Genomic DNA, 12,424 nt, shown 5'->3' with positions numbered 1-12,424 from the left:
CAAGTGGGCGATAATTTTAAATGTTTTTCCTTTTTCTCGATTTGTTTTTATGAGAAAACTCTCCCACATGAAAAATCAGTCTTTATTAAATTTGACTTTTTTATTCCAAAAAAATTTAAATACTTCGTTTATAGTGGAAAACATAACTAAAATATAACATTTTCTTAACTGTCCGTCTGCATCGAGCTCACTTTTTTTATTATAAATGGTTTTCTATTTCATTTTTAACTAAACATATGTTGTAGTTCAGCCTGTCCTCAAACATTAGTTAAACCGAATCACAAAACTACGTCTGGTTGTCACTCAGTATTGCTTTGATGTCATCAGCATCCAGAGTTTCATATTTCAAGAGCGCCTCCGCCAGCGCTTTGTGTTCCTTTGTATGCTTCTTCAGAATTGTCTTAGCACGGTCATAGCTTTCGCTCAGAATACGCTTGATTTCGGCATCAACTGCTTCTACTGTATTAGGACCCAAGCTTTCTGCAGCCATCAAACCTTTGGGCGTCTCAATGGTTCGCAGCCCAACTTTATCTGACATGCCCCAGTCCTTAACCATATGAGTGGCAATGGAAGTCGCTTGTTTTAAATCACTGCTAGCACCTGAAGTTATTTTGTCAGCTCCAAATATGATTTCCTCGGCAGCGCGACCACCCATCATGGTGTCCATCATGGCCAAAAGTTGGGCCTTTGTGACATGATAGCGCTCTTTTTCCGGTATGTATGCTGTATGTCCTAGCGAAGGACCTCTGGGCATGATAGTCACCTTATGCAGAGGGTGTGATTCCTTTGTATAATAAGCTACAATTGCATGACCACCTTCGTGGTATGCTGTAATTGTATTGGCCTCCTCGTCGGGAAGACGCGCCTTACGCTCTGGGCCCATAAGTACCTTATCACGTGCCGTTTCCAAATGCTTCATGGTCACGGTCTCGGCTCCATCAATAGCAGCTCTACAAATATGCAAAAGCTGTTAATAAGTATCACTTTTGGCATTGAAAAAAAACGAACCTCAGAGCTGCTTGGTTGATCATGTTTTCCAAATCGGCGCCCGTAAATCCTGATGTACCACGTGCCAACATGTCCAAGTCGACATCATCATGCAGCACTTTTGTCAAATAAAGTGACAATATCTCTTTACGACCTGTGAAATCGGGCGTTGACACCATAACTTCGACATCGAAGCGACCTGGACGCAGGAGTGCCTGATCCAAATCGTCCCGTCGGTTCGTCGCACCGAGCACAATGACACCGGCATTCTGGTGGAATCCATCCATTTCGGATAGCAATTGGTTTATCGTCTGATTCGCGTATGGATGGAGTACTGAATTCGTGCGCTTGGCGCCAACCGAATCGATTTCATCAATAAAAATAACACACGGTGCACGTGCCTTTGCCGCCTCTGTAGATTTCGAATCGTAAAATCCATGAATTTGTTTTTTTGTATTGCAATAAATACTTACTGAATAGATCTCGGACACGTCGAGCACCCTGACCAACCAGTACTTCATCGAATTCGGGACCCGCGGCATGGAAGAACGGCACGTTTGCTTCGCCCGCAACAGCACGAGCGAGCAAGGTCTTCCCAGTGCCTGGTGGACCCACAAGTAGCACACCTTTTGGCAGTTTACCACCCAAATTTGAGAACTTGTCTGGATTTTTGAGAAATTCAACTACTTCCTTAAGCTCCTGCTTTGCCTCGTCGCAACCTTTGACATCGTCGAAAGTGACATGAATTTCCTCTGGATCGACCTCAACTTGATTGCCAAGTTGAATGCTACACAAACAAAAGTAATGCTTATTATCCGACATATCAAATACAATGCCTTGGCCAACTTACCGGAAAACAGATCCGTTTGAAGATGTGAAGAAACTCAGAAATATACCAATAAAAACGACGATAACAATGAGGGTCTGGAAAATCTGTGTGACATTTACTGAGTATTATTCTAAAACACTTAGGACTGGACTACATGATATGAAGCAATGAATGCTGAGACATACCTTCAGATACTTCATTGTTTTGCCCGTTTTTGGAGAATCATCTGCGTTAGACGCTGCCAAATATCCTTCAGCAAATGCAATTTTTAAGCTTTCCTGTAATGGCTAAATGGCCTTAGGAACTTTATAAGCAAGACTCAATTATGGGTTAACTTATTACCATGTTTTTTGGATCCCCATGCTCGCCAGTTTTTGATAGTAGTTTTCTCAATTTCTCTGCCTGCAGCTGTGTCTCTCCATCTGGTTTCAAAGGCGACCCCCCAAGCGCACTCTTCAGTCTGGTAGTCATCGTCGGGTTCCGTTTTTGTTCTGCTTCTATCGAACGATCTGTCTTAAAGCCGCGCCACTGTTTCCTATAAAAATTATGGCCACGTATTACGAAATGAATCAATGAAGGCGTTGCAATTTTTGGTACTTACAACTGGCGATTCGACAACAATAACGGACTTAAAAGGCCTTTCGTTATGGTTGGATACATTTTTCTGCAATTAAACTACAATTACGTGGAATGTTACAAACACTTTTGTTACAAACTTACACAAATGCTCCAGTGGGATGTGCTGCTAAGGCTTCACCACTTAACGACACTTCAAACTGATAATTTTGACCAAATTGTGTTGCTGGTTCCTCCAACGTGACACGCACATCTCTCATTGCGGGCAGCATGCTAGTGACTTTAGCCAATGCATCGCTGACTAGCTCCTTCTCAAAAATTCCATTCAGTCGGGCCGCCTTCTCCACCAACTGCTGAAGACTAAAACCCGACCTGCTGAGCAAATTCTTGAAGTCCAGCACGATATCATGTTGCGGCGACCCCGTGAGAGATTTGCATCTTTCGCTAAGTGCCCGCGCCGCGCTGCCGTTGGTCTGCAGTTTAGTTTTCTTAACAGTATAATAGTGCGGTTTCCTGCTAAAGTTTCCCAGATAGAAGGGCTGTCAACATGAACGGAAACGAAACCAAAAATCAGTGGGTCGTAGTTGGCGTGCACACGTACAAATTGTTCAGATCTATGTTGACTTACCACAGAGTGTGTGTTGGCGGAGAACATTTCCAAAAAATACAAAACTTTAGTTGATTACAATAATGGACTAGGGCGAAATTGAGCGAGCAGACGACAAGTTGTAATTCTAGTTGACAGCGAAAATGTCATAATATCGCGTCGTACGTGTTGCATCCCTGGTATTCTGTTCTGCGCGGCGCGCGTCCTACGTTAAAATCACTATTAATTTGGACTTTCTATTGACTGCAGGTCGGTTGTTCTTTCAATTGCTGTTTATAGTATATGTTATTTTGTTTATAAATATTGACTTTAATTCAAAAGAACAAATTCTACTGGAAACATAACGAAACGCCGCAAGTCGTGCGTAACGTGCCGCGTACATTCTGCTTTGCGGCTGACAGGGCTGCATCAGCTCGTTATCTGTAGTTTTTTGTCGCTTACATGAAATTCTTATTAGTAGAATAATTACAATAAATTTAATAGTTGTTGACGTAATTGAATAAATACTTTTGTTTACATTAATACTTATGTATGTGGTTTCTTGTCAGGGCTGAAGACTTACCAAAGAGTCAGCTGATAAGCGAACTTTTGCCGGTGGTATTTCACATATGTACACAGATATTTCCAAATTTAAGTCTCATATTAGCATTACATAAATAAAGAATTATATTATTGAGCAAACCATGGATTCTCCATTGAATGATCCACAAAGGCCACCACAACCTAACCAACATCCACTGGTAAGTAAGTTCTTACACCATTTTATTTGTATGAATATTGGAAAATTCTGTTTCGAAATCAGGCTGACTATCACTTTAGTCCGGAGGAGGTGCGGGCATTACGGGAGTGTAACACCGAATCGTTTTTCCAGCGATCCCTGCCATTTGGCACAGGGTTGGGTGTCCTGGCCTACTTCGGAGTGAAAAATGGCTATCTGCGTGGTAACGGAAAGTATGGGGCTGTGCCCAAAGTCATAATGGGCGTTGTGTTGGGCTACTTTGTGGGAAAGTTCAGCTACCAACAGAAGTGTGCGGAGAAGATTATGCGTATGCCAAATTCTCGACTGGGAGAGCTACTAAGGCAGCGACGCCAAGGTGGTGGTGTAATTAGCAGCATCACACCCGACGAGAGTTTAGGCCGCGCATTCACCCTCGCCCCTTTCACTCCCAGTGCAGACGTTTATAGCGACGAAGGCATGCGTGGCTCCGCCCTAAATTTGGACACAGAGTCTCGGCCAACTATCTCTGGCCTGGACGACATATACAGGCCCACACTGGATTGTGAGTATAGCGCCAATTTTATCATACGAGACGCATAATTATCGTATTCCCCACAGCCACAAACACAATGCTAGACACAGAGTTGCCGCTGGAGCCTGCTAAGCCGGGTCAGTCCTATGAGGATTTGCGCAAGAAAAATCGTGACGAGTTTTCAAAACGTCAGCAAAGCACATATTCACGACCAGTGGACCCGCCCCCACCAATTCGTCAATCTGTTCCAGAATCCGAACAAAGCTTTGGTGCTCCACATACTAGAAAGAACAAGTATGGTGATGCCTGGACTGACTAAGCAAATTATAAGACGTGTTAACTATGTTTCAAAATACAATAATAATTATTTGTTTCCGACAAGGATCAAAAAAATGCATACAAAAGTTAAAAATATGGTGTTGATGTTTTCACAGCGTCTTGGCAATTGTGATGTACAGTGGATTACGTAGTGGATCTCTGCCCTTTACAACTTTCCGACCTCGTGCAAATAAGCGCCCAAAAGTTTGGTCTTTAAATAGAAAAGGAATTCGATTACTCGCCACAGCAAAGTGAAATATTTAAAACATACGCCTTCAATGTAGTTATAAATGTCAATCTTCTCGTTCTGAGAGTGAGCGCCATCGTCGCAAGCTCCAACTGGTACAAGGATTACATTCTTGCCAGTGGCCTCTTGCAATGTCAGAGTAACTGGAATAGAACCACCTTCGCGCGTCATGTCAGGCTCCACTTTGAAGACATGTTTAATGGCGCGCTTGGCGGCCTCATAATGCGGATGGTTTGGATCTTCAGTCCAGGGCTTACCAGCTGACAGCAGACTGACCTGTGAGATTTAAATAGTTTTCAAAAAGTTTTTGGATATATGCGAAAATAAACTCGCCTTCATCTTGTTAGGTGAACCACGCTCTACCCATTTGCCATTCAGGTATTTAACGACACATTCTTCAATGTGCGCTGGGTCTTGGTTGGGCACCAACCGAATTGAAAACTTTCCAATAACCTTTTTAGGTATAACAGTTTTAGCTCCAGGCTCATAAAAAGCCCCTTCTATGCCGTGAATGGAAAGACTTGGGTACCGCCATCTGGCCATCAAAATTTTCGTTTTGTCCTCATTGTGCGGCAGGCGCTCAACGCCTACATCTTTTCTGAAAGATTAGTAGTTATTACAGTGATTTACGATTTGCGCACTGATTAGATTAACTAACTTGTATTCATCCACTTCAAAGTCAATTTTTTCGTAGATTTCTTGCTCGTTGTGTAATTGGGGAGCAATCTGTGACGATATTAAAGAGCTCTTAGAAACAATTCTAGTGATGATATTAAATAATTTTACTCACATCACGCTCTACTCCGGGCACCAAAATATTTGTATCCTTGTCCACCAAAGAGCTCAATAAATAGCATAAATCAGGCATAGCTTCATGGACAGTGCCACCGAAAACGCCACTGTGCAGATCCTTATTGGAGCATTCAACCTCTACGGTAAAGTAGACAAGTCCTCGCAGACCATAGGTCAAGCAAGGACGCTTTTTTCCCAACCAGTAGTTATCGGAGATACACACAAAATCGACATCACTCAAAAAGTCATTTTTACGCTGCATCAGCATGTCGTCAAGGCCCTCGCTTCCGCTCTCCTCCATGCCCTCCAATACGAATTTAATATTTATAGGCAGTGGAATATTTAATTTCTGATAAGCCTCGATTGCATGTATCCAGCAGAGAACGGGTCCTTTGTCGTCAGTCGCGCCGCGTCCGTACAGTTTGCCATTGACTTCGGTGAGCACAAAAGGATCAGTATCCCAGCCGTCTTCCTTGAGTGCAGGCTGCACATCCAAGTGGCCGTAAACCAAAACCGTCTTCTTTTTAGGGTCCTTGCCGAGTGTACCCAACAGCGCTTTCGGTAGGGGTATTTCCAGGCCTGTGGGCAGTGTCTGCTTGCCCAAATCAACCAGTTCGATATCCGTACCGAGCGCTTTTAGTTTATCTGCGGTCCAATCCACCATACGGTCGATTTCTCCACGCTTTTCGGGCCATGCCGAAACGGACTGTATAGCAACCGCTGTTTTAAGCGTATCAATATAAATATCCTTCTTGCTGTCCACAAAACTGTAACGATAAGACCAACCTTTACATATTTGTGGTTTTGGTGGTCATCATAATGCGAGTCCGATTAGATTTAACTAGAGTGACCGCAATAGCAGTGTCAAGTTCTAATCGTGGTTGCATTTTCCAATTCAACGCTAAACAAAGAAAGTAGCACAAACGTCTATTTGCAACGTTTCCCAGGTTGACAAGATAAAACGCAAATGCAAATCAAGTGCACGTACGCCTTGCATACAAATATTATTGCACGATTAATGTATGAGAGCTAAAAAAAATTGAATTCCCACGTATGGAAGTGGGCGCACTCCTCCTTACCCTTATCGAGCAAGTGTAATTCTCGATGCTGGTGTTTGCGGTTGCTGACATGCTTATCAGAAAAATGCAATAAACCCATAAACATAAACAACCAGAGATAAGCAGGATACTGATACTGACCACTGACTATTAATAACGTCCCCTTATATGTATATTTGTATGCATGTACATATGTATGATAAAATCATCCATTCTACAAAATAACATGAACTTACGCGAAAAGCTGCTCCAGCTCATTGGGTAACTGTGCCATCTTGAAATATTTATGTAGTGTTTTACAAAAGTGTTAGTCGATGAAAGATGTGCAACCACTTCGCGCAAATGTAATGATAGACTGGTTTTTACTCCTCAAATGCGCGCGCTTAAATAAGCGCTGACTTGTAATTTTATTTCTACTCGCTTTAACAAAAGGTGTTGCCACCTAGTTGAAAAATTTGAATGCTGCTTCTTTCCCTACGACAAACAAGTGCAATCGTAATGTCGATTTTATATCGAAATCTATCGATTCGGCTGTAATTTAGTTTGTATCATTATTGACGGTAAATTCGCAAAGCAATAGGGAAGTTGTAATTATGAAACAAGATCAAAGCTGATATTTGCTTCAAGAAATAAACAAGTCAAAAGTACGAGAAAGTCGATCGGAACCGCAACGAGTATTGGAGGCGGAGGTGTGTTCCTTGTTTATTAATTTAAGTTGTTTTGTGTCTATATGTGTGTTGTGTATGGGCTGGGAATGTGACTGTGTGTGCACATACAAAAATATGTGTGTACCTAAAAACATTTATGTGTCTACGACTAGATTAGTTGTGCCATATATGTATTTCCTGTAAGCTGACCTCAAATTGGAATCGAAGGACCTGCACTTTTTGTGCCATGCATTGAGTTAAACAGTGTGTGTATTCATTTTGGAGTCATTATAATAAATTTAGGCGACCAAAATAGAACATATTGCGTGTGGTTGGCACTCCAAATAGCAGCGGCTGCGGCTGCGGGTCGTCGTCGTCGCTGAGCAACACCATGTTTTCTTTGACTTCATGCCGTTGTCGTTTTACGTGTCGCTTGGTTATTGCCTTGCCTCGCCTTTTCCCCTGTTCCGGAATATAAATAGTTGACGTTGGCTCTTCTGTTTTTTGTGCCGGAGTCGCCCCTGTTGCTGTTTCTGTTGCTGCCAATTTTTGTTGCTTGTAATTAGTTCCAAGTTGTGTTATGTTAAGGGAATTAGACGTAGAAGAACCCGGGGGGGCTCATATTACATAAAAAAAGTAATAAGTTCAGGGAAACAACACCAACAACTCGTCGAGCAACGGCAAAAAGTTACCAAAGCGGAACTGGAAATATAGAGAAGTCGGTGCCGTTAGAGCTGCTCCCAGCTTTTAAGCTGCCGCCGACACATAGCACGCCAACAACAAATATGGTTAGGAGAAGAGAAGGGGAGACAGCAAGCACATCAAGCCCACGGCTTTTGTATACCCTTCACAGAAAAGCCAACGTGTATATTGTTTTTTTTTTTTTATATGATCAGCATAATGAGACGAATTAAAAATTCGTAGTCTGCCTGTGATTACTGTCTTCTCCAATTGCTATAGTAGTTACAAAAATAATATGAAGATGATCGCGAAGATGGCCATGGATGCTCAAAATACAAAATAAGTGAAAAAATAACAAATTATATAGTATGGCCAGAATAGTAATATGTATTGTAAGCCACAGTGAAGGGCATAAAGCTTCGGTGCAGACTCAGATAACTTAAGCTCTTTTTTTTTGTTTTGTGTTAGTTTTGCTCTTGTTGCTCATTTAGAGACTGTTTGCCGCTGGCTACCCACCGCTCCCCCTGCTGTGCTTATAAGCACAGTTATATATTGCCGCTGTCGTCGACCAAAAATAGCAACTACAACGATCTTGGCAGACAGACTAATGCGAACACACCAAAAGCTGCAGTTGCGCATTGTCTTTTGTTCAGAGCTTCCGCTCTGCAAAAATGGCAAATAATTAGCCATCGCCCAATCTCTGTGTGTGTTTGTTTTTGCAATTATCATTTATTGCTGCATTTCTCTTTCGAACTCTTTCCAAGTGCGCAAAAGTGGGCGTTTATGAGGCACGTTAATAAATTAGTTAGATAATTGTTGGTTTTGGGCTCATATCACATTTTTGTTTTCACTCAGAATAATTGCATTGAAATGTAATTTAACATTTTAAATTAAATACATGTGTACGAACATTTTTAAAGAACTCAGAGACTAATTTCTGATGGATCGCAGCTTGGATTCCATTGGCAGCTGTTCCCTCGATGTAGATGCCGATTCATCCGATATATCAGGTATATCAGGTATACTACCACTACTCTCATCTTATTCGACTGGCGCTCTTAACCTCAATTAACACCATTGATTTGTCACCTTTTTGGTTGCTTTAGTTTCTTTTTGTTTGTGTTTTTGTTATTTCTGTTAATTTTATTTATATAAATCCATTTTGATGTCATCATCGGTAACTTATTCGCTTCAACTGAATTTTACAGATACCAGTGGAAGTTTGAATTTTCCGACACCGCTCTCTGTGAAAGACATCACGCGCGAATTTACTGCGAACATACGAGAACGTTGCACGCTGCGCTCCCCGCAGCAGCCACAGTATACAACGGCGTACGTGGATCCCCTAACGGGTCAGGTTCGCATGGTGCTAACACCGTCGGCGTCCTCGAACGTGGAGCATAGCCAGAACGCTGCCAACGCTAGTCTGAAAACGGCAGAGGAGACCAGCACGGTGAGCATTAATATCGATGCGGGCCTCTACGAAAAGAAACCCAGCTATTTGAATTTGGCTTGCTGTGTCAACGGTTATTCCAACCTGACCACCTACGATTCGAAAATACGCCAGGACATAAACAAATCGCGTGAGGTCTCTCCCATACGTCCATCGACTAGCAGTCTCCAGTATTGCAAGAAAAACAACTCGCTGGCGGCCCCCGTGCTACTCACCATGCCAAATGCCACAACACCACTCACAAAGCAACCATCGCCCGGCAGCAAGTACACGCTGATTGAGACAAACAACAACAATAACAACAAGAACGGACATCATATTGAGAATGGAAGTGCGCATTCGCACAATGTCAGCAACGGCAGCACCAACGGTGATGTGGGTAAGCATGGGACAGGTTCGGCCAGCAGTTTTATAAAACAACGCGTCGAGCGTCTTTACGGTCCCGGTGCATTGGCTCAGGGATTTTACTCGCCCAAAAAACATGGACTGTCTCCCGTTTCGGCTCGTGGTTCGAAGCAAAGTCTGGAGGTTGAGTCACCACAAAGCACCGAGTTGGCGAGAAAATTCAAACAACTTTCTCCCGGTAAGGATTACGGTGAATTCCGAAAAAAACTGGACAACAATTGCGCCCAAACTGCCACAGCGCGTCAAACAGAAACGCAAGTCACAATTGGAAATAATGGAGATGTAGATTTGCCGGTATTTAGGCACTTAAGTCACGAGTTTCGGGCACAACTACCGACCGTATCGCCGAAACGTAATGTGTCGCGCATTTCGCCTGCACCAGAAGTTCCACCACCAATTCTTTCGAATGGAAAGTGCAAAAACAATGATGCAACTTCCACTTCTGTGGATACTGTTGACCACGAGGCCGTGCAAGTGCCGCAGCTGCGATCGGAAGAGTACATTAGTACAACCAAAATTCTCTCTGTCGAACCCATGCCGGCAGCTATTATCGAAAAAGATGGCAATTACTTTCTTAAAATACTCAAAAGCGAACAGTCTCGTCTGCTCGTGCTGGCCGCTGAAGTAGACAAATACACCGATGCCTTAACAGTAGGTTTGAGTTAAATTGATGTTTTTTCAGTTTCTTAATTGACTCTATACTTTTCACAGAACAATCCTGATATTACTGAAGATACATTTGGACTGTTGCGATCAGCCTCGGGCAAGGCACGTTTGTTGGTTTCCCAGAAAATGAAACAGTTTGAGGGTGCGTAAGAATAGAATAGTTTTCAATAAGCATTTTCATTGTGAAATTGAATTATCACAGGTTTATGTCACAAAAATCTAAACCGGTCACCCGAGGACGCATTTCCCACAACAGTCGATGATTTGCAAGGTTTCTGGGATATGGTTAATTTGCAGGTGGCGCACATTGATTCCATTTTCGCAGACATTGAGCAACTGAAGAGCAATGATTGGAAGGTAAACTCAACTCCCCAAATTATACCTAATAAGAGCTACTTGAGGCAAAACGAATTGTATTTAAAATTGTTTAGCAGAACTAACGAAATTATTTCCATCCTTGAACAGCGCAAACAAGATCCCGTCGAGGATATTAGTTTACCTTCAAAATCAACGAAACTTTTGAAGACTGGGAATTCAAAATCGAAAACATCGTTGGGTAATCAACCAGGAAATGCCAGTCCAAAAAGCTCAAATTCAGCTGCGGCCTTAAAACGGGAAGCGCAAAGGAAGCAACTACTGGAGATGAAACGTCAGCGTCGTGAGGCAATGGCTGCCATTGCAAAAAATCAAACAGCCTGTGATGGCGTTGTCGAGTTGCAAGATGCAGCTGGTGATAGCGTTAATATTGCCGTTGACAACAGCAGCTGAATTCTGCACACTGCTAATACCAATATAAAGAATATGCTCTCTAGGTCTATCTAAATAATTAACACACACATATAAAACATATATACATAATACACTGGTAGACAGAACACATATGCCTAGAAATTCCTAGTTGAATTAATACTTAACTAGTCCCAACTATAAATGCACACGGTGTGGAGCTTCTAATATTGCATAATTATAATAATTGTAAGAATGTTAAAATGTGTCACAAGGTGTCAAAATGAAAACAAACGACAAATTGGATGCATGTGCATCGATTACCCATTTTGTTATATTGATAGAGCAATCGCATTATTCGCATCATCGATTACAACGCTTAAATTATTTATAATGTTTGCCTTATATGCGTGTTTTTGCTCGTTAAATCTTTTAGCTACGCACTTTGAAAACCACATAAATTGTTTGTAATTAATTTTTCATACTTGGACTTGGACATACTTTCATACACCACACGCATTCAAACATATATATTTTTTAAATGAATGTATTTTACAAACACCTGGGAAAAAAAACAAACACATAAAAGACATTTATTTTTGTGTAATAGAAATTTAAGTACATGCAACAAGAGAAAAAGCTCACCAACGAAAGTGCTGCGTATTTATTGATCTTTTGATAACATTATTGATAAAAGAACACAATGATAAATATATATATATTTTTTGGCATATTATGTAGCTGCATGTAATGAGATTTATTTATTTGTAAGTTGAGCTGCAAGAAAATCTCACTATCAACTAATTTTTAATGTTTGTAATAAATTATTTTTCACTAATTTAGATGCAAGTTTTTTCATTCCAAGCATAAATTGGGGTTAATTACGGTACCCCTATATAAAAAGTCTAAATTTGTTTTCTATCCTATGCGGAGAACATTACACTGGCCCCCAAATTCGAGACTACAAATCTAATATTACTGAATTGCAGATTTCTGGCTAAAAGGTACGAAAATGAAGTGATAAGTGTTAACGATAGGCTCGGGGTCCTGGATTTACCAATTGCAGATAAATGTGCTGTAATGTGGGATTATCTTTTACGAGTCTATTTCCTCGGCATTGTGCAAATTTCTTAAGAATATAAGCGTAAAAATTATAGCATCGTAACTTCTATACTTGTTATT

At 41.5% G+C, this 12,424-nt stretch overlaps 4 protein-coding genes across 9 annotated transcripts; 2 read left to right on the top strand and 2 right to left on the bottom strand.

The window, feature by feature from the left end:
- Positions 1–159: 159 nt before the first annotated feature.
- On the bottom strand, positions 160–3,322 carry LOC115632699 (ATP-dependent zinc metalloprotease YME1 homolog). 4 transcript variants are annotated; one of them, XM_030529949.1, is made up of 9 exons: positions 3,021–3,322; positions 2,537–2,931; positions 2,418–2,480; positions 2,159–2,351; positions 2,002–2,103; positions 1,838–1,911; positions 1,461–1,774; positions 1,009–1,399; positions 160–950 (listed from the first exon to the last, which is right to left on the bottom strand). In XM_030529949.1, exons 1-9 carry the CDS (start codon positions 3,045–3,047, stop codon positions 287–289), a joined length of 2,223 nt encoding a protein of 740 aa, XP_030385809.1. In that variant the 5' UTR covers positions 3,048–3,322; the 3' UTR covers positions 160–286. The 4 variants fall into 4 exon arrangements, with proteins under 4 accessions (XP_030385809.1, XP_030385817.1, XP_030385825.1 ...); XM_030529957.1 differs by having other exon boundaries at positions 1,838–1,920; positions 2,002–2,094; XM_030529965.1 differs by having other exon boundaries at positions 2,002–2,094.
- Positions 3,156–4,661, top strand: LOC115632761 (OCIA domain-containing protein 1). The gene is made up of 4 exons (XM_030530013.1): positions 3,156–3,248; positions 3,548–3,739; positions 3,802–4,279; positions 4,336–4,661. The coding sequence occupies exons 2-4, from the start codon at positions 3,683–3,685 to the stop codon at positions 4,566–4,568; spliced, it is 768 nt and encodes a 255-aa protein (XP_030385873.1). The 5' UTR covers positions 3,156–3,248; positions 3,548–3,682; the 3' UTR covers positions 4,569–4,661.
- Positions 4,591–7,058, bottom strand: LOC115632752 (cytosolic non-specific dipeptidase). The gene is made up of 6 exons (XM_030530003.1): positions 6,901–7,058; positions 5,605–6,373; positions 5,473–5,540; positions 5,148–5,412; positions 4,839–5,090; positions 4,591–4,778 (listed from the first exon to the last, which is right to left on the bottom strand). Exons 1-6 carry the CDS (start codon positions 6,936–6,938, stop codon positions 4,734–4,736), a joined length of 1,437 nt encoding a protein of 478 aa, XP_030385863.1. The 5' UTR covers positions 6,939–7,058; the 3' UTR covers positions 4,591–4,733.
- A 121-nt stretch (positions 7,059–7,179) lies between these two features.
- Positions 7,180–11,988, top strand: LOC115632727. 3 transcript variants are annotated; one of them, XM_030529984.1, is made up of 6 exons: positions 7,180–7,353; positions 8,913–9,002; positions 9,201–10,501; positions 10,562–10,658; positions 10,719–10,873; positions 10,982–11,988. In XM_030529984.1, exons 2-6 carry the CDS (start codon positions 8,933–8,935, stop codon positions 11,282–11,284), a joined length of 1,926 nt encoding a protein of 641 aa, XP_030385844.1. In that variant the 5' UTR covers positions 7,180–7,353; positions 8,913–8,932; the 3' UTR covers positions 11,285–11,988. The 3 variants fall into 3 exon arrangements, with proteins under 3 accessions (XP_030385844.1, XP_030385852.1, XP_030385836.1); XM_030529992.1 differs by lacking the exon at positions 8,913–9,002 and having other exon boundaries at positions 7,185–7,353; XM_030529976.1 differs by lacking the exon at positions 7,180–7,353 and having other exon boundaries at positions 8,831–9,011.
- The last annotated feature ends 436 nt before the right edge of the window (positions 11,989–12,424 follow it).

The sequence above is a fragment of the Scaptodrosophila lebanonensis genome, unplaced genomic scaffold, assembly GCF_003285725.1.
Source record: "Scaptodrosophila lebanonensis strain 11010-0011.00,11010-0021.00 unplaced genomic scaffold, SlebRS2 tig00000001-arrow-pilon, whole genome shotgun sequence".
Classification (NCBI taxonomy): Eukaryota; Metazoa; Arthropoda; class Insecta; order Diptera; family Drosophilidae; genus Scaptodrosophila; species Scaptodrosophila lebanonensis.
This window is presented reverse-complemented; position numbering and strand designations above follow the sequence as displayed.